The 20208-nt window shown below is 44.9% G+C and overlaps 1 protein-coding gene across 8 annotated transcripts in view; it reads left to right on the forward strand.

The window, feature by feature from the left end:
* HIVEP1 (HIVEP zinc finger 1) overlaps nt 1–20208 on the forward strand; it is a 102597-nt gene that overhangs the window by 64463 nt on the left and 17926 nt on the right. For all 8 annotated transcript variants that reach the window (XM_077353207.1, XM_077353209.1, XM_077353210.1 and 5 more), the window contains 2 exons: nt 2609–2662; nt 7154–13059. In XM_077353207.1, the coding sequence (XP_077209322.1) occupies nt 2609–2662; nt 7154–13059 (5960 nt within the window). The remainder of the gene's footprint in view (nt 1–2608; nt 2663–7153; nt 13060–20208) is intronic.

Consider the following 20208-nt stretch of genomic DNA (forward strand, 5'->3'; position numbering starts at 1 on the left):
TAATATCAGGGCTCTTTCAGCCTCACCTCCCTCACGGTGCATCTGTTGTGGGGAGAGGAAAGGGAAGTCAATTGTTGTAAGCTGCTTTGAGACTTCTTCAGGTAGAAAAAAGCAGCATATAAGAACCAACTCTCCTTCAGTAATATCAGGTTTCTCTCAGCCTCACCTACCTCACAGGGTGTCTGTTGTGGGGAGAGGAAAGGGAAGGCGATTGTAAGCTGCTTTGAGACTCCTTCAGGTAGAGAAAAGCGGCATATAAGAACCAACTCTTCTTCATAATTTCCATAGTTCACCAACTATGTTATCATCTGTATTGGCACAAAATGCTTGCTGGAGGTAAAGCTAAAGGTATCCCCTGTGCAAGCACCGAGTCATGTCTGACCCTTGGGGTGACGCCCTCTAGCATTTTCATGGCAGACTCAATATGGGGTGATTTGCCAGTGCCTTCCCCAGTCATTACCGTTTACCCCCCAGCAAGCTGAGTACTCATTTTACTGACCTCGGAAGGATGGAAGGCTGAGTCAACCTTGAGCCGGCTGCTGGGATTGAACTCCCAGCGTCATTGGCAGAGCTTCAGACTGCATATCTGCTGCCTTACCACTGTGTGCCACAAGAGGCTCTGGATTTCTGCTGGATCTTAGATCTAATCAATAGCTATTATTGAAAATTTTACACAACAGCAACAAAGAAGACACAGAACCTATGAAACACTACCACCAACCCCAACACCTTTACACTGTTGACATACGTTTTACTTTGTGCACAACAGGCCATGTCCTATTGCCAGCCCATTATTAAATGATGGGACCTGGAGATCCCCCAAAATTACACCCCATCTCCAGAATACAGAGTTTAGTTCCCTGGAGGAAAATGGATGTTTTGGAGGGTGGACTCCATGGCATTGTATCACACATTGTACCTGGCCTCCCCAGGCTCCATCCCCAAATCTCTAGGAGTTTCTCAACCTAAACCTGACAACTCTAACCCTCTCCTATCCTACTGGTGGCTGGAAGGGACTAACCAACCCTGAGGACCCCGAGGGTCTGCCATTGGAAATGGGAATCAGTGGAAATTGCATCGACCATTCTATGAGTGGTTGATGTAGCCTGGATTCAACCCTGAGATTGCAGTCTGTTCAAGCAACAGATTTAACATAAGGAGGCTAAAGGTAAAGGTATCCCCTGTGCAAGCACCGGGTCATGTCTGACCCTTGGGGTGACGCCCTCTAGCGTTTTCTTGGCAGACTCAATACGGGGTGGTTTGCCAGTGCCTTCCCCAGTCATTACCGTTTACCCCCCAGCAAGCTGGGTATTCATTTTACCGACCTCGGAAGGATGGAAGGCTGAGTCAACCTTGAGTCAGCTGCTGGGATTGAACTCCCAGCCTCATGGGCAGAGCTTTCAGACTGCATGTCTGCTGCCTTACCACTCTGCGCCACAAGAGGCTCTATAAGGTGGCTACTTCTGAGTAAATGCATTTAAGACTCAGGCTAAGAGGTCCATTCAAGGAATGCTAGAGCAAAACGTTAGTTTAGAATGGACGGAATTAAATGTTAGAACAGAGGGCTGGTTTGAAAGACAGACAAACAAAACGGAAATCAAGACAAGCTGAAATCAAGACAAGCTGAGTGGAAGGCTGGAAGATGATTTTTGTCATTCGAGGTAGCTTCCAAAGAAAACCAGGCCGTTAAGGGTGTTTCGAATTCCACACTGAAATAGAGTTTGAGTTGTTTTTTTAAATCTGAGCTTTTGGGACAGAGTATACAGAAAGCTTAATATTGCTCTTGCAACTGTAATACGTTTTTAATGTGTTCTTTTCCCAAGCTTATGATTTTGTAATGAGTTGTTAAAAATTGGTTCTCCCCTCCCTTCCATTTTGTTTGAAGAAAAGAAGCACTAATTTAAACCCTGCGTTCATTTAAACTTTAGGGGATGTACAAAGGAAGCCGTGAGCTTTTGTCCCACTAATAAAAACAATTGTTGCCCAAAGGATGCCTTTTCCCCCCTGCAAGACCCAGACTTGAAGACTCTGCATTGGGGGCAACTCAATTTTAGGGCAAAGATTTTGAAGCTTTTAATCCCAAATGTCTGTCAAAGAATCAATAAAAGAAGTCCTAAACTCTGTTTCAATACCGCATGCTTTTAAAAACCATCTCTCTCTGTCACACTGCAATTTTTAACATCATCTGGAAGTGCCTCTTAATTCCTTCCATGTTCCAGTGCAAATACATTCTTAGTAGCTATCGTGTAACACAGAACTACAGCATCCTGGATTTATGGGGTGGTCTGAGCATCTTCCTGGAGACATTTACTAAGCTTGTTTTATAAGTGAATATTGTAGGCAAAATTAAAGCCTATAATGGTTTGGCTAATGGATTCTGTTTGGTTTATGGCTTTTATATTTGATTGTATTGTATTCCGATGCTAATAGTAGCGTTTGCCCTAAACTATCATCATAGGTTGATTCTCCACCGAGTTAGCGTTACATTTTAGGCGATTGTAGGTTGACGTGCTCATACTCCACATTGTCCATCAGGGAGTGACAGAAATATTTGTTTTCAAAATTTCATTTTGCTTCGAATCCTGATATGTCTTATTGTTTTTCACAGACAAAATTGAAGAAGCACAAAAAGAACTTAATGAAACTGAAGATCCACAGAAAGGTAAAAAGCTCCTTCTACAACCCTGTAAAGTCAGCATGCTGTCATGATACAAACAAGGACCTTCTGATTTTACAGGTCCATAAAATATCATATTTTGCTTGTACTTTCATAATATAAAAAGAACACTGTTGCAACTGCAGAAATTGAAACAATTTCACACTTCCTCGCGGCCCTCTACTTCTTCTATTTAGTGCTTTAAGTACTAAACACCAAATGCATCCCATCAAATACAAAACATCTGAGTACAAAATGCATTGCAACAAGCACAAAGCATGCTTGCTGTTGACTTGCTCCATCAGAATAGGTCCGCTTTTGCACTCCATAGGATCTGTCTGTTTTTAAATACTCTTAAAATACTAATGAGAATAGCAGAGTAGGATAGTTCAGATAGTTGATCTAGTGAATTTTTTTGGCAAGGACCTGTGATTGTGAATAGCTGGAGATTCCTCAACAGACCATTTTTCTCTGAAGATGGCCTGTTGAGGAACTTGCCAAGTGACATCAATTTTTGGTGAACTGGCTATAAAAGGAAGAAAATTCTGAAATCTTTGAGCTGGCTGAGTCCTTGCTCTTGTGTTAAATCAGCATATAGTAACGGAGGGTGTGCAATTTTTTTATAATTCTTATTTTTTTGTTCTGGTCGATTGGATCTGAAAAAGTTTGAACGTTTCTGGAAAATCCCAGTATGATATTCCAATCTGGGATTTTTCAGAAATGCTGAATTTTCTCAACTCCAATAAACTCTATATGAAAAATACTGATAAAAAGGCCAGTTCAGTCCTGGGGCTGGCTTGGCTTCTCTTGCAACATGGTTTAAATAGCACTGCAGGCAAAGCTGGCCCTAGGATCTGCATACTGCAGGAGGTCTTTCCCCACCATACAAAGTTCCTGGCTGGGATGGTTTCTCTTGCAGCGCAGTTTAAACTGTGTTGTAGAAGAGGGTACCCCCATGATCCACTTGTCGTGGGGAGGTCTCTTCTGGCCATGAAGACCTGACTGGGATGGCTCCTCTTGCAGCACAATTTAAACTGCGTTGCAGGAGATAGTAGCACCATGATCCACCTATCATGGGGAGGTCTATTCTGGCCATGCAGACCTAGCTGGGATGGCTTCTTCTGCAGCATGGTTTAAACTTTGCTGCCGGAGAAGTTGGCCCCAGGATCTGCCAGTTTGGTGTAGTAGTTAGGAGTACGGACTTACAATCTGGCGAGCCAGGTTTGATTCTGTGCTCCCCCACATGCAGCCAGCTGGGTGACCTTGGGCTCGCCATGGCACTGATAAAACTGTTCTGACCGAGCAGTGATATCAGGGCTCTCTCAGCCTCACCCACCTCACAGAGTGTCTGTTGTAGGGAGAGGAAAGGAAAGCGACTGTAAACTGCTTTGAGCTTCCTTTGGGTAGAGAAAAGCGGCATATAAGAACCAACTCTTCTTCTTCTTCTTCTTCTTCTTCTTCTTCTTCTTCTTCTTCTTCTTCCTTCTTCTCCTGTGCCATTGATGGCAGATTGCTTCCTATGGCACAGCAGCTCCTGGCATTAGCTTAAAGAAGCCAGCCGCAAACTGAGCTGGCAGAAACAGTCCACTCCCCCCGCACAGTTGGTCCTTGGGCTGTCTTCCGCAGTAGAAGTCCGATAAACCCATCTCTTTCAGATCCACAACAGTGTCCAGGCTTTTCGGCCATGGTTGAGGCCAGACATACTTCTCCTGGGCCAGAGATCACTAGTTTGTTCAAGGTAGATAATCTCAGTGTCCTTTGGGGGGCATAGTGAGTCAAGCAATCCCTCAGATACGCCAGGCCCTGACTACATATGTCCTTAAAGGTCAATGCCAGCACCTTCAAGCGAATCTGGAATTCAGCTGGGAGCCAGTGTAGCTGTCCCAGAGCAGGTTGAATATGGTTCCTCCATGGCGTATGAATTGTGGGCTGTGCAACCACTGTCACCAAGCCCTCTTAGTATCCATGGCTGTCTTAGACTGAAGAAATTTTCATAGACATCCAGTGTCCCATTCTTTTCCCCATCTAATGCACACACACAAAACAAAACCACTACTCTATAGCACAGTGTTTTAGATCAGGGGTAGTCAACCTGTGGTCCTCCAGATGTCCATGGACAACAATTCCCATGAGCCCCTGCATTTGCTGGCAGGGGTTCATGGGAATTGTAGTCCATGGACATCTGGAGGACCACAGGTTGACTACCCCTGTTTTAGATCCCAGCTTAAGATTTTGGCTCTTCTTATCTCAATCAAGAAGTTAATTCCGGTTGATGACTATTGAGGGAAGCTCAGCATTTGTAAGCGCATATGCTTTCCATCGATCACGGCAAAAATCGACACAGTAAACCAGTTTGTCTGCGCCAGACTCAGCAGAGCTGGGATTGTTTTGACAATGGGAGAGAAAACAGATATAATGTGTGCTCTTTAAAAACGGGAGCATTTCCTTTTCTAAAGCAGTTCTGACAATTCTGTCTTAAATATGGTGATAAAAACACGACGGTGTTGATTCCTTGCTTGACTCAGTGTATTAAATTTCTCCAGAGAAGGGTTTCATTTAGTGAGGCACAAGTCCTAGAGAATAGAAGTGGAAAACCGACATATTTACTTCCCCTGCTCCCAAACTCAAGGTGCTGTAAAAATCCGTCTAGCATCCTCACCGTTGTCCGAATATTCCATTTAAGGTTGGGCGCTTCGGCCGCCAAAGCAGCCATTCCAGCATGAAGCAGCCAGATCCGCAGTGCAGGAGATAGGGGCAGCGCCGGTGGCGGTACGCCAGTCGGCACCTGCAGCACGGGCCCCCCCCCAAGCTGTGGCACTGGCTGCTTCGGGCTGGAACCCTAATTCCAACCCTAATTCCATTTGCATCAAACAGTCATGCAACCTACTAATAAAAATGTACTATTAACAGAAACTAGGTTGATAGACTGCAAAACCCTTCGGTCATTGAATTTTTCACTCCGAAACACAACCATTGAAGAAGGTTCAACACCCAGTGCCAAAGTCTGAGAACAGGGAGATCCACTAGAAAGTATCTGTAAAGTCAACAATTCCAGATGGTGAAAGCAAGCCAGGAGCTGGTGACTTTCAGATACATGTCGTTTTTGGTCTAAATAATCTCTGTGGGCAATTTAAAATTTTCATAGATTTCTCAGGAAGCTTATCCCTGGATTCAAAACATTATAGGAATCAAGGTGTAATAATATTTTGTGCCTCCTCACTTTCAGCATTCATATGCTTTTCAAATAAACTGTGCCCTGAGCTTCCAGTTTTCCTACCAATTTTATCCTTATAATTACACGATTCATTAGGGAATGCTGTAGAGCTGCAAACATTTTCAGTGAATCGTATTCGTCTCTAATTCCGTTAACCAGACCATTGGTTCATCAAGCAGTAGTGAATGAAAGTATGAAAAAATAGAAGAACATGTATCAACAATATACAATTCAGTGTATATTCCAATATATACATTTCAAGCGTACATACCAATGAGAGGAGGAGGCGACTTGAACGCAAATTTTCCAAATTCAAATAAAATTCAGAAATGTCATGTCACACTATGTTAGGCTCAGTTGACACTTCAAGTGACAGATGTCATTATGTTCCTTAACCAGGGCTCCCCAACCCGGTTTGAGCCTGTGGGCACCTTTGGAATTCTGGCCTAAAGAGGTGGGCCCAGCCACAAAAGAGCTGCCCACTCAACAGAGCCATTTACATAGAGGAAGCCCAATTGCAGGGAAGAATAGGGGTAATTTAAAAAATACCCTGGGAAAGGGTGTGGGTTGCCATCAAGTCACAGATGACTTGCGGCGATCTCATATAGAGGGAATAAAACTGTGATAGCAGCCACCATTGTAACAATGTTATTCCAATCTACATAGCCAGTCAGATGTTCAGTGGCCAATGAGAAGCCCTGCTGGGTAAGAGCCTTCCCTGGTCCCACCTACTTTCTAAAAACACTAGGTGGGCCAAGAGGATGAGAAGATTTATTACAGTACTTGACCAGAACAGACAAAATAAATTAAAACTTGCAAAGGAATAAAACAAGAAAATCCTAAGGATCATAAATAACAATAAGGTTAAAATTTAAGATTGGATAATCTAAGATATGTTGTCAACCTAGCAAGTAGCACAATCCTTTGGCATATTGCCTCCAGATTCCTTCCAAACATTCCTAATCTTGGTAACCTACCAAGCATGGGTGCCAAGAAGGTATTGGTGGGTTCCATTCCCTCCATGGGCACCACATTGGGGACTACCTACCTAAAAGCAAAATGAATGACATTCGGTTGGTTCTACTATTGGTGGAGCTTCCCTCTGGTCCAAGCAGCCTTTTGCTGATGCAAGTGTGTTTCTTCTGGCCATGAAATAACTTTTCGCATCCAGAGATCTACAACATTTTTTCTTATTAAAAGTGCTCTATTAAAAGTGCTGTATGGATGATGGCTGTCATCTCTGCGTGGCCACCAAGTAACTTTTCATCTTTTTCTTTGGGCAGAAATCTCCGAGGCCGCTGCAAGAGGGAGCACAGAAACAGTGAAAGGTGTGAAGCGTAAGAAGATCGTAACTGAGAATCATCTGACGAAAATACCAAAATCACCTCTGAGGACCCCGTCTCGCGTAAAACCTAAGGAGAAAAAAGAAGACCTTTTGTCATCTTCTAATACCCTTCCCAATACTTCAGAACTGTTAAAAGAAGAGCGTAGTCCGGCAGCGCAAAATGGGAAACAAAGCAAACAAAACGAAGGGACACTTAGCAGTGAGGTAGCTGTTAAAACATCCAGATCGGAGACTTCGGCTCACACCAGGCTGTGCCGGTTACCTCAATCCTTGGACTTGAATAAATGGCCAGTAGAAGACTACAGTTCATCGCAACTCAGTTTACCAGTCAAGAAGAGTCTCCCTAGCTCTTTGTCAACGATACCCAAGGTTGACAATAATGAATGTATTCCTTTCGTTGATTGTAGTAATTCGTCCTCCTTTGCAAACACTGCGTTTGATGTCTTACTGAAAGCTATGGAGCCCGAGCTGAACACCTTAGCCCAAGAGTGCCCTTCTCGCAGGATGCAAATAGAAAAACTGAAACCAAATAAAACTGTAAGCGCCTCTTCTGATCTCCCATCCAATACTCCGAGTGTCCAAAGTCACGCTGCTTTGCCACAGCAAGAATTTGTAGCTGGATCTCAATATTACCCTTGCACCTCGCAGGCCGTGCATGTAGCGACATCAGGGAAGAGTGAACAAGCACAGACACACTCAGTTGCTCACTCACAAGAACAAGTTCTTTCTAAAGCTGGGCATCAACCGATTACAGCGTGCCCCGGTTTTACTAACTCGTTGACGCAGCTGCAGAATCAGGAAAATCTCAAACTCCAGCATATATACAGCATAGCAGTAACCTCTTCTATAATCAGTCCCCCAGCTTCTACGGTTACTCAGGTTTTTTCTCAAAACCCACTAGTAGCAAAGTCGCCTTCTCCTTTATCTGTCCACCCCTCCAGCTCTGCCACACAGTTACCTATAGCCCCCTTGTACAATTCAGCCCAAATAGTTTCGGTTGTCAACCACGGCGTAGAACAAATATGTAACCTTCTGAAAGACCAGAAGCCTAAAAAACTGGGGAAGTACGTCTGCGAGTATTGCAACAGGGCGTGTGCCAAACCCAGCGTTCTCCTAAAGCACATCCGCTCCCACACCGGAGAACGGCCGTACCCCTGCGAGACCTGTGGGTTTTCGTTTAAGACCAAAAGCAATCTGTATAAGCACAAAAAGTCTCATGCCCATGCTATCAAACTAGGGCTTGTCCTCCAGCCAGATTCTAGTGGTTTGTTTCTCTCCCACGAGTCGGATAAAGCACTTAGCATCCATTCCGATGTGGAAGAAAGCGGCGACAGCGAGGATGACGGCACTGCCGACGAGAGGCAGGAGGACCCAGGATCCTTAGAACTGGAACATGCACACGTCATGAAAATCCTGTCCAATTCTGAATCGTCGCCCAGAGGCAGCAGCACTGTTTCGCTAAGCAATCCGGAATATATGGGTGACTCGTCAATGCAAGATTCGTTTACACAAGCAAGGACCTCTTTGCCTAAAGTCATTGTTCACCCCGTCAATGTTTCTCCTTTACGGTCCGATAGCCCCAAAGTAGCAGACCCCACCTCGGCAGCTTGTACGGCACGACAAGGAGACTTGAAAGCCTCAAATGTGAAACCAAGTGTGGTGCACACAGACTTGGTAAAGGAGTCTGATATTGTGCAGCATCAGAAAACGGAGACGAGCGTTTCTGAGGAACAACATGGCGGCCCTGTGGGGACCATAGTCCACGCTCAGTTACAGAGGCAGCAGGCCACCGACTGTTCCCAAGATCAGCAAGGAAAGTGTCTCTTGAGCCCTCGAAGTTTAGGCAGCACTGATTCAGGATACTTCTCCCGTTCGGAAAGTGCAGATCAAACCATGAGTCCTCCCACTCCATTTATGAAGGGACTGCCCACTTCTGAAAAAGACCTCAGTAAAAGTCTACCTTGCGTGCCACGGCTGAGCACCACAGTGGCGTCTGTTGTGCAGACCGTTTGCCCTGACAAGAACTTGCTTTCCTCTGGCCAAATGAAACCCCCCTTGGCCACAAAAACCCTTGAAGAACGCATTTCAAAGTTAATCTCTGATAACCAGGCGGTGGTGGATGACAAACAGTTGGACAGCGTGAAGCCACGGAGAACATCGCTGTCAAGGAGAGGCAGCATCGACTCCCCAAAATCCTACATTTTTAAAGACTCTTTCCAGTTTGACCTAAAACCAATGGGTAGAAGAACAAGTTCCAGCTCTGATATACCAAAGTCTCCTTTTACACCAACTGAAAAATCAAAGCAAGTATTTCTTCTCTCTGTACCAACCCTTGACTGTTTACCTATAACCCGAAGTAATTCGATGCCTACTACCAGTTATTCAGCTGTACCTACCAATGTAATCCCTCCCCCTCATCCCCTTCGTGGAAGTCAGTCTTTCGATGATAAAATTGGTTCCTTGTATGATGATGTCTTTGTGCCAGGACCTACTGCTCCCCAGCTCCAAGGTGGGCATCCCCGAACTCTTGTTAGACAGACAGCAATAGAAGATTCTTTGGTAACTGAAGGCCATGGCTTTGGACCAGCACGATCTGTAGATGAAAGCTATGGCTGCAGCACGGCTAGTGAGTTTGTAATGGCAAGAAGCAAATCATTTGTACAAGGATCAACTGTCGATAAAACAAAGAAGTCACATCAAGGCAGAGGGACGATGTTTGAGTGTGAAACGTGCAGAAACAGATACAGAAAACTGGAAAACTTTGAGAACCACAAAAAGTTTTATTGTTCAGAGTTGCATGGACCAAAAACCAAGGCAGCTACACGGGACTCTGAACATAAGACTGTCTCCAACAGTACCCAGCCCCAAATCCTTCACTATCGTGTGGCAACTTCCACTGGTATCTGGGAGCAGACGTCTCAAATAAGGAAGAGGAGGAAAATGAAAAGCGTTGGTGATGATGATGACGAGCCACAGACGAATGATAATAGCAGTTTGACAAAAAACGTGGAGTCTGGAAGTCAGAACAAGCCAGGAAATACCGTCAGCGTCTCTCAGCACGTTGCCACCGTCCTAGGCTCACACAGCATTTCACTTCAAAAAGTGTCTCCAAACGAGCCGGAGGCTTGTGGCAAAGAACAGGCCACGGAGGCCAAGGTGCCACTGCGTGGTGAAAAGCAGACTGTTGCAGCCACGCAAGAAAAAACAGAACTGAAAAGGCAAGGAGCCGGCATTTCAGTGATACAGCACACAAATTCCTTAAGCAGGCCTAGTTCATTTGAAAAATCAGACTCTTTCGATACAGTTCCCCCTGTTTCCTTTCCGGATGGCAATCCGGCCGTGAGGCTCCACTCTCTGAATACCATCATCGTTCAAGAGGGGAGGCGTTCCCCCCTGCGTGCCTCCCACGGTCATCAGGTGTTGGAAGTTTCCAGAGTTCCGCTTCCTGAACATCCGATTGCTCCCAATGAGCGGAATGCGCCGTTATCGTCACTGAGGCTTGTCCGCCAACATAACATCCAGGTCCCTGAAATACTGGTCACGGAGGAACCCGATCGAGATCACGAAAGCCAATGCAGCGATCTGGAGAAGACTGAGAAATTTAATTGGCCCCAGCGCAGTGAAAGCCTGTCCAAGCTCCCCACGGAGAAACTTCCGCCGAAGAAGAAACGGATTCGCTTGGCTGAAATCGAGCACTCGTCCGCCGAGTCTAGCTTTGACTCCACGCTGTCTCGAAGTTTAAGTCGGGAGAGCAGCCTGTCACGCGCATCTAGCTTCTCCGCTTCTTTCGACAAAGATGATACCTCTAAGAACGAGAGTGCTTCCAAAGCTGAACCTTCAAATAAATCCCTGGAATTCCTTGCAATTCCTAACAGCTCCAATACACTTAGTGTGCCTCATTACAGAGAAATGCGACGGGCGGCTTCCGAACAAATTAACTGCACCCAGCCGTCCATGGAGGTTGTGGATTATAGAAGCAAGTCCTTTGACTGTGGAAGCATGTCTCCACCCAGACCCGCCTCATTTACAGAGACATCTGCTCCCAAGTTGTCTCCCGGCAGCGGTACTGTTGGCCATGTCCCTCTGTTGGAAAGGAGGAGGGGCCCCCTTGTAAGACAGATCTCTTTAAATATCGCCCCGGAAAAAAACCAGCCCGAAATTGCGTCAAGCACTTCCTTTCAAACCACCCCTGCAACAGAGATTTCCACCACGTCCTTTCAGAGGTCGCAGAGCTCGGGGAAATCAGAGGAGTTTCCTTTGAGTTCAAAACCCCCCCAGATGTATGCCAAACCTTTGTGTGAGCTACCCTCAGTAAAAAGCAGCCTCTCTTTTAACCTGCCTTCCAACGAACAGGCTGTAGGGCCTGGTTTACAGCATCATGTTCCCCAACCTTCATCCACTCAGTATTCACAGACCTCCTTTAAAGGGCCAGCACTTGGAACTCAGAAAAGCATGAATGTGTTTCCTGGTCAGCATAGCATGCCGGACGATTGCTTTTTCCCCAAATACCAGCTTCAAGTTAAAGCAGTGTGCATAGGTCAGCAGTATCCCGTGGGCAAAGAGCCGTCTGGGGTTTCGTTAGAAACGCACATGAAACACAACAACAAAACATCCAAGCCATATGGCCCGTCCCACTTGCAGCCCATTCCTGATCATGGCGGTGGTCGTATGTATCCGGTGGCACCGTTTGTTGTACCTGTCCGCATCCACAGCAATATCCCATCCTACGGCTTCTCTACGGTGTCGCCCCTTCCTCAGATCCTCGTGACGCAGGACCAGGCCAGCCAGTCTCTCAGAAAAACAAATCCCGCTTTGGTGCCAACACTCAAAGGTCAAAGTCAGCTGCCAAAGTCCCACAACGATCTTCTGAGGGGCTCCCCAAGCTCACAACCGGGACCTTTGTTTGAAAATTTGCTTCCCGAGACGGGAGGCAAAAATTCCACTCCATCGGGGCCCTTAAATATTATCCAGAAAGTGCCGGTCAGTGGACTTTCCCCTCAACCGGAGGCCACAGCCTCCAGTAAGCGCATGCTCTCCCCAGCCAATAGTTTGGACATTGCCATGGAGAAACACCAGAAGCGAGTTAAAGACGAAAGCGGAGCTGCTAGCGCCTCAGGCGTTCCGTCGCTCCATCCGTTGGACGGGAAAGCCGGTGAAACTCACAAGCAGAAGAAGCCGGTCTTGGTGCGCCAGATCTGTACCACGGAGCCCCTTGAGAGTTTCTCGTCCGAGCAGGAAGTCTTACCTCATAGCAAAAGCAGCGTAGTCAATAATTTGTCCGACGGGCTGCCGTTGTCCGAATGTGCTGGGATGTCGTTGTTCAGAAAAGAGCCCGCGGAACATGTAAACTTGCCAACCTCCGAAAATGTAGGGGGTATGGCCAGAAAGCCACTCGAACCTACTCTGTTAAACACTCAGGCTTCCTTCCTAAAGGCCCTAGAGAACAGTCAAGAAAGGAAATCGCCCAGCATGGATAGTGAGAGTCGGCAACCCGGTATTCAGTATCAAGCAAAATCCGGAGCTGCCTTGTCCATGGTAAACGCCAGCGATATACAGCGGTTGTCTTTCCCGAGCCTAAAGACGACGACAAACTTCACGTGGTGTTACCTATTAAAAAGGAAGCCTGTCCATCTGTTACAAAGCGACCAAAAGAGTTCAATGTATTCTTCTTGGTCCATTAGCTCCAACAATCCCAACCCGCTCGGCTTGCCGACAAAAATTGCTCTTTCCCTCCTAAATTCGAAACAGAAAGCTGGAAAACCATCCTTTACTCAAGCAATAAGTACTAACTTTAGATCTGATGTGCTGGTCTATTCGAGCAAGTGGAAGAACAACTTACTTAAGGTACGGGAAGTATTTATTGGTCCCCAAATTCAAACGTTGATATTTGAGCTTTTCTGTTTCTTTCGAGGAGGAGGAGGAGGAGGAACATGATGGAATGACACTTTGGTGGAAAATGTAATTGCTAAATATAATGGTTAAAAAATTAACCATTATAGGCACCAAAATTCTTGACTCTAGGTTGGGGTATTTCTGCTTGGAGGTTTATCAGGTCTGTCACCTAAAAATAGGATTGATAGGCATGAACAGTGAGGTGCTTCTGATATTATTTGCATTCTTTAAATGTTTGCACACAAAAATTTATTCTGGGGAAGAAGTAAAAGGAAACCCTTCCTTGATGCTACATTCTATCACTTGATCTAAGAGCTTTGGAGCCTAATTTTGCGTGCAACTGCTTATGTGCCAGATGGGGTTTGTGCACCTGTGATATGTGCATGCACACTCAATCCTCCCAGAGCTTCGTACGTGCATCGCTGTGCAAAGGTGAAAAACTGGATTGTCCCTTTGCATTATACTTATTCTGGAGACAATTTTATGGCAAAGGCTGCCTATCAACTGCACTTGATGGAATTCTTTGAAAAATACAAATCCGATGAAGTTTATTTGGGGTGTTACTTCTGAATCATTTGATTCTCCTGCATCATTAGGTATCTGTGTTTGTTTGTGTGTGTGTGTGAGTGTGTGTGTTTTGTTCATTTTCTCTCTTGTTTTGTCTCTCCTTTAAGCATTTAGTTCTTTTTTAGGTGCTAAATGATTATGAAAAGCTTTCTATTGAAACTGTTGGGTTACTTTTGTTGCAGGCACTGTAATTATAAGAAAAAGGAGGGTTGGCTATCTTTTTAGAGTGCTCAAATGGGTCAGGAGCCCACATAACAAAGCCCACCCCCCTTTTTTGAATACAGTCCATCCAAAGCTAGGCAATTTTAAGCATTATTAATTACAGAAGGAAAGCTAAGTATATGTGTAGCTCTCTCATGGAAATCAGTAGTTCTTTAACATATTTAAATGGAGCTGGATATTGCTCTTTATATGGATATAGTAAATATAACCCAAGGGTCACAAAGGCTCCACTTTATACATAATTTCATTAACGCACTCATTGTGTCAGATATGACATGACCTGCCCCATTTTTTCTCTGTCTGTAAATTGCTTGATCTCCTTGAAGCAGTGCACAAGCTAAAATCATTCATAATGGAAGCAGAATAACAATAATTAGAATTTTTTTCATGGCCTTCCATGACATGAAATCCCCGCATTTCAGCACCACCCATGTGTTGAAGATCTATTGGTGATCTCCCACCTTCAGACTTTCCCCCCTACATCCTGCATCTTGATCTACCTGGAGCCCTGCCTCCAATTTAGGGATGCTAGCCTCCAGGTGATACCTGGGCACTCCCTGGAATTGCCCCTCATCTCCAGTCTAAAGATATCAGTTCCCCTGGAGAAAATGGCTGCTTGGGAGGGTGGATTTTGTGGCACTTCAGCCCACTGAAGTCCCTGTTCTCCTCAGGCACAACCCCCAAATATCCAGGAGTTTCCTAAACTGTATCTGGCAACCCTACCCCACCCATCATCTCCTGCCGGTGGCAAGGGGGAACCCGGCAACCCTCCTCCGAGACGGAACTGCTTAACTTTTCTCCTGCTCCTCAACTGCTCTCTATATTTGTTATCAACATTATTGTTCGTAATACTGAACGGGTGGGAACCAGAGAGACAGCTTGGTGTAGTGGTTAGGAGTGTGGACTTCTAATCTGGTGGACTTCTAATCTGCAGATCCCCAATGGCACACATGAACCGTTTCTTAATTGTAAGAGTACAAGTCCATTTCTGTAGCCATGGAGCAGACAGTAGAGCCCCTTAGGGTCAAATCCCCACTCAGCCATGAAACCCACTGGGTGACCTTGGGGCAATCACTCTGTCACAGCTTCAGCTAAATCACAGGGATAAAATGAATGATAATTTTATTAGCTGTTTCAATACAGATAAAAGGGATAAAAATAGGGGGGAAATTTAAAGGGGGGGGAAGAGAAACAAAGAACAGATATATCAATCTCATTAAAGTACGTTTTTGAGTTTCCGGTTGGTCATACTCTAAATCCTTCCTTATTAATTCAAGCTGATCATTTATATTCTTCTAACTTTGAAATGATTTCAACAGTTATCCTATTTAATTTCTAAAGCCACAAGTCATCAAATCATTTTTATGTCTGTACTGCCAGAAGTCTGTGAGGTTTCCAGTTAGTCATAAAAGAAGTTGTTGATTTTTTTCCCTAATCAATGACGTGAGCTTAGCCATTTCTGCAAATTCTTTCATTTCATTTCATTTGCATTAACCAGTCCTCTGTATGTATGAATATTTGTAATTTTCTGTTTCCGAGCATACAGTAATCACACAGCTGTTATCTTATATAAAATGTAGAAAAATTCAGGGGCGCACAGTGGATGAATAAACCACCAAATGTAGACCAACTACACTGTGTCAACAAACCATACACAAATACTACAACCAAACATTAATGCAATGGTCATAAAGTGATGAGCACAGGCGTATCAAGAACAATGGTTATCTGTACTGATAACATACATTGTTAAAGGCATGCAGTGGGAACATTCTTTCTGATGATGCAAAATAATTTACTAGAATCATAAGAGTTGGAAGGAACCTAGACCCCTGCCCTGCAGAATGCAGGAAATTCACAATTACCTGCCTACCCACAGTGACTCCAATTCCATGCCCAGATGATGCCCCCCCCTGCAGAAAACACCCGAATCCTTGGCCAGTCTGGTCTGTGTGTTCTCTCACTGTCATCTTTGTATTACGACAATTAGGTACTGTTCTGTTTGTTCCCGCTTGTTGGCAGCTTGCATTTCATTCATCATGATTTTTGTTGTTGCCTTAGAAGAGTCAATCTTCCATTCATGAATTACAGCTGCAGAAAGACAGTTATACTTATGTATTCTTTATTTATTAGATTATTGTCTGCATTTTCTCCATGCAGCTCAGGATGGCATGTCTCCCCGAGTGCCCACCATGCCCCCCCATTTGTCTTGGCGATAAGCCTGTGAAGTAGCCATGCTGGTGGGCGGGTGGGAAAACCCTAGTAGCTGAAAGACTCTAGCCCTGTAATTCTGGGGAGATAGAGTCAATCTGGCACATCCTGTTAAGGTGCCCTACCTTCAGGCCGAGTGTCAAAGAATTGAGGCTTTTGAACTCTGGTGCTGGAGAAGACTCTTGCGAGTCCCTTGGACTGCAAGGCGAACAAACTGGTCAGTCCTAGAGGAGATCAGCCCTGCCTGCTCCTTAGAAGGCCAGATCCTGAAGATGAAACTGAAATACCTTGGCCACCTCATGAGAAGGAAGGACTCCCTGGAGAGGAGCCTAATGCTGGGAGCGATTGAGGGCAAAAGAAGAAGAGGATGACAGAGAATGAGGTGGCTGGATGGAGTCACTGAAGCAGTCGGTGCGAACTTAAATGGACTCCGGGGAATGGTAGAGGACAGGAAGGCCTGGAGGATCATTGTCCATGGGGTCGTGATGGGTCGGACACAACTTCGCACCTAACAACAACAACCTTCAACTCTGCAAGAAATAAATTCATCCTCCCATTACTCAGGGATTCCTCTATTAGCTCTAACAAAGGAAAAGTTAGATTTCTCCTGTGAAATAGTAAGGTCCGTATTATTAAGCAGGTTGCCAAATTTTGCGCTCATGTGCTTAGCATTCGGGAAAGATAACTCAAGCTCAGTTAAAAGTGTTTTAGTGGAATTTGATTATGCAATTTTTAATGTACCTATTAATCATGCAATTTTAAGTATTTTAAAATTTTGTATCAGTTCCCAGTGTTTTTTCCTATCTGTTTTATCTGGCCGTCGTGCTGTATTAAATAAATTTGATTTGATTTGAAGCCTGTGAGGTAAACTTGCCAGAAGGATAGTGACTGAACCCAGGGTTATATGGGAAGCCTCATTTCAAATCAGGTCTCTCTAGTCCTGGCCCTACAAGGTAACCCCTTTGTCAGTTTCAGTCCTCCTGCTCAGAAACCATTCTAGTGTATTGTTCTCGTGCTGTATTTTAACTGTAATTATCAAAAGTGTTAAAGCCTTTTCACTCCAGAGGTCCTGAGATCTGCATTAAATCTTGTAGTTGAAAGGAATTTACAATCATAAAATCACGCTGCGTTGTGTTGACATTTTGTTTCACTAGAAAAAGAAAGTTTGCTCAGTATGGCAGCGATGTGGGAAGAACAATTTATGTGCATTAACTGTCAATTAATTTGGAGCTTTGCCTATGCTTTTGGCCATTTTTATGTGCCGTAAGGCTTAGCTTTCACCTGGTAAGGCTTTGTAGAGTTTGTCATGAAAGTAAGGAAATACCAAGAGGAATGGGGTTTTTCTTTTCTATGTGGAAATAAAAAGAATCCTTGCCCCTTTTAGACAACTGGTGTGCTAATTATCTCTTGCAGATGGAGAGGTGTTTGAAAAACCGCCTTGGGGACCTCTGTATTTTGCAGCCTGCTACTTGACAGCAAAAATTTAAGCCACCTGGGTTGCTTTGACACTCACTTGGATAGCCCAGGATTGCCTGATTGGTGGCCTTGAAAACGCTAGGGGGTCACCATAACTCAGCTTGATAGCCTTCCCAATAATTATTTCAAACATATAAATTTATTGTCAGGGCTTCCTATGCTCCCCATCTTTTCTCTTCTCCCTGCAAGAGGCACTTGGCTGTTTTGTGTTAAATCACCGGGACATAAAATACTTAGGAAGTAGGAAGTAATGGCATTTTGAGGTATCATATTTAATCCATGGCAACTATAAAACATTCAGTGATGGACCAACATATAGAATGTAAAAGAGAAAGCAAAATGTATGGAGGATACTGATTCTTATTATTATTATTTTTCTAGCTGGTACTCCTGGGCCCTTTTGGAATCAGAATTCTCCCCAAGCCTAGAGGTCCAAGCACCTGTCAGGATCCTTCTACTCAGTGTCTGTGAGGACTGGCATGATTTCACATGGGAATTGTAACAAGGTAGACTAGAGCAGGGGTAGTCAACCTGTGGTCCTCCAGATGTCCATGGACTACAATTCCCATGAATTGTAGTCATGGGAATTGTAGTCCATGGACATCTGGAGGACCACAGGTTGACTACCCCTGGACTAGAGGAGGGGGCCCTGGGAACACCACAGTACTTGCAACCCCTTTTCCTGGTGCTGGCCGAGGATTTTTATAGTGAGAGGTGCCAGTGGAGTTTCTTATTGGCCACTGGAGATCTGATCAGCTGTGCAGATTGTTTTCGTAAAAAATAACACAGCACAAGGATCTTCGCTGCCATATATTTTTGAGAAAATATTTTAAAGCAATAAGTGTATTTTAAAAGGAAATTGTATTATACTTACTCCTACATTTTTCCTTGTTTTATGTAAATCTATGTTCTCCCATGTTCTGTGTAAACCGCCCTGAGCCTCAAGGGAGGGTGGTATATAAATGTAATAAATAGTTTCTGACCTGGAATGCTGAAGAATTACTATCAGAGCTATGGGGAACCTCATTCCCTGGCATTTTGTAGTTTGCTCTGCTTTCTGTCATGGCACTCACTGCACTCTGTCAGAATTCCAAAGCTGCCCACGGATTTGGAAAGGTCAGAGACCCCTGCAGTAGAGGGAGAAGCTGAGTCATTAGATCCAAAGTGATCATCTTGTCAAAGGGATGGGGGGAGGATTGCCATGCTGGTTCTGCCATGTGGGATAGTTCATCAACAGCTATTTGCTGCGATGACAAAGTGGCACCTCCATATACAGGGGCAAAATACCTGTTCATGGTGTGAGGGTGGCAATAACAGGTCAGTGCTGTCCACTTAGACTGCCAGCGACTCTTCAGGGTCTCAGCTAGAGAACTTTTACATCACCTACTGCTTGGTCTTTTAACTGGAGATGCTGGAGGGCCAATCTAGGGGCTTCTACATGCAAACAAATGGTTTATCACTGAGCGGAGGCCCCTCCTAAGTTGAAGAAAGGGGGAAATGGACAGTTCAACTGTGGTTTAGTTATTTTAGGTCGCTGAGCATTTTTCTGAAGCAATCTTACACACTTTCGCCTCTTTGTTAGCTTCTAGACAAAACATCCACCTTGAATTTCTACGTCCATTTATTTTCTATTGGCGATGAGTCCGACCAGGGTCAAAAGTGTAACTAGGACTGCAGCATGCAGCAAAAATGGAGGGTCCCCCTTTCTGAAAGTAACCTTCTGGCTGAAGCTTGCCAATTTCGTGTAACAAAAATGCACACTGCCTACCATCCTCCTGTTGCATGTGGTGTGGACACAGGTAACATTCTTGTGTCCCCAACCAGGAGACAGCAAAAGAAGTTACCTCGTGGCTTAAACCATCTGTTTTCCTTCCCCTGCTTGGAAGTAGGAGGGAGCAAAATTGAGCCAGCCCAAATCGGTCAGGGTGGCAGGAGCTCAGCTCCCTGTTTCGTTACTTGCAATTTTGTTGTTCAAACCAAGCTGCAGGTAACAGGAGGCACTCTAGTACTGGCCAGGGTCATGGGAGCTTCCAGCCTCAGCTCAACTGGGACTGGCCTCCGTCCTGTTTCTTGCAACTCCAGCTGCAGGTAAAAAGTGCCAGCCCAGGATTGGCCTGGGCCGTGGCGGGAGCTGCCAGCTCAATGTGGCCTCGACTCAGCTGGGACTGGCCTCTGTCCTGTTATTTGCAGCTCAGTTTAAATCAGGCTGTGATACCAGCAACATGGCTATGGCACTTCTGGTTTGTACAGGAAGTGCTGTCATCACACTGGGCAATGCTCTGGTATTTGGAAAATACTTTACGGTAGATGACATCATTTACAATACATGCTAGAGGTGAAGTTGCCATGTTGCTGGTGACATTGCCTGGGCCTCTCTCTTTTTCAAGTTAAGTCCCTCCATCTATCAGTTGCCAGGAGGAGCCTGACAACTATGTGTGTCTGTAAACAAATTTGGGTCATACTGCTTGGCAGGACAGGAAGGTACTGAAGACTGTTTTGGCTTCAGGAGGCTTTGTCAGCTATTCACTGGCTTGAATGCCTGAGCCTTCGGGGAGGGCGGTATATAAATCTAAATAAATAAATAAATAAATAAAAAATAAAATGTTGCAAGGGCCTCTTCACTGT

The sequence above is a fragment of the Paroedura picta genome, chromosome 9 (assembly GCF_049243985.1).
Source record: "Paroedura picta isolate Pp20150507F chromosome 9, Ppicta_v3.0, whole genome shotgun sequence".
NCBI lineage: Eukaryota > Metazoa > Chordata > Lepidosauria > Squamata > Gekkonidae > Paroedura > Paroedura picta.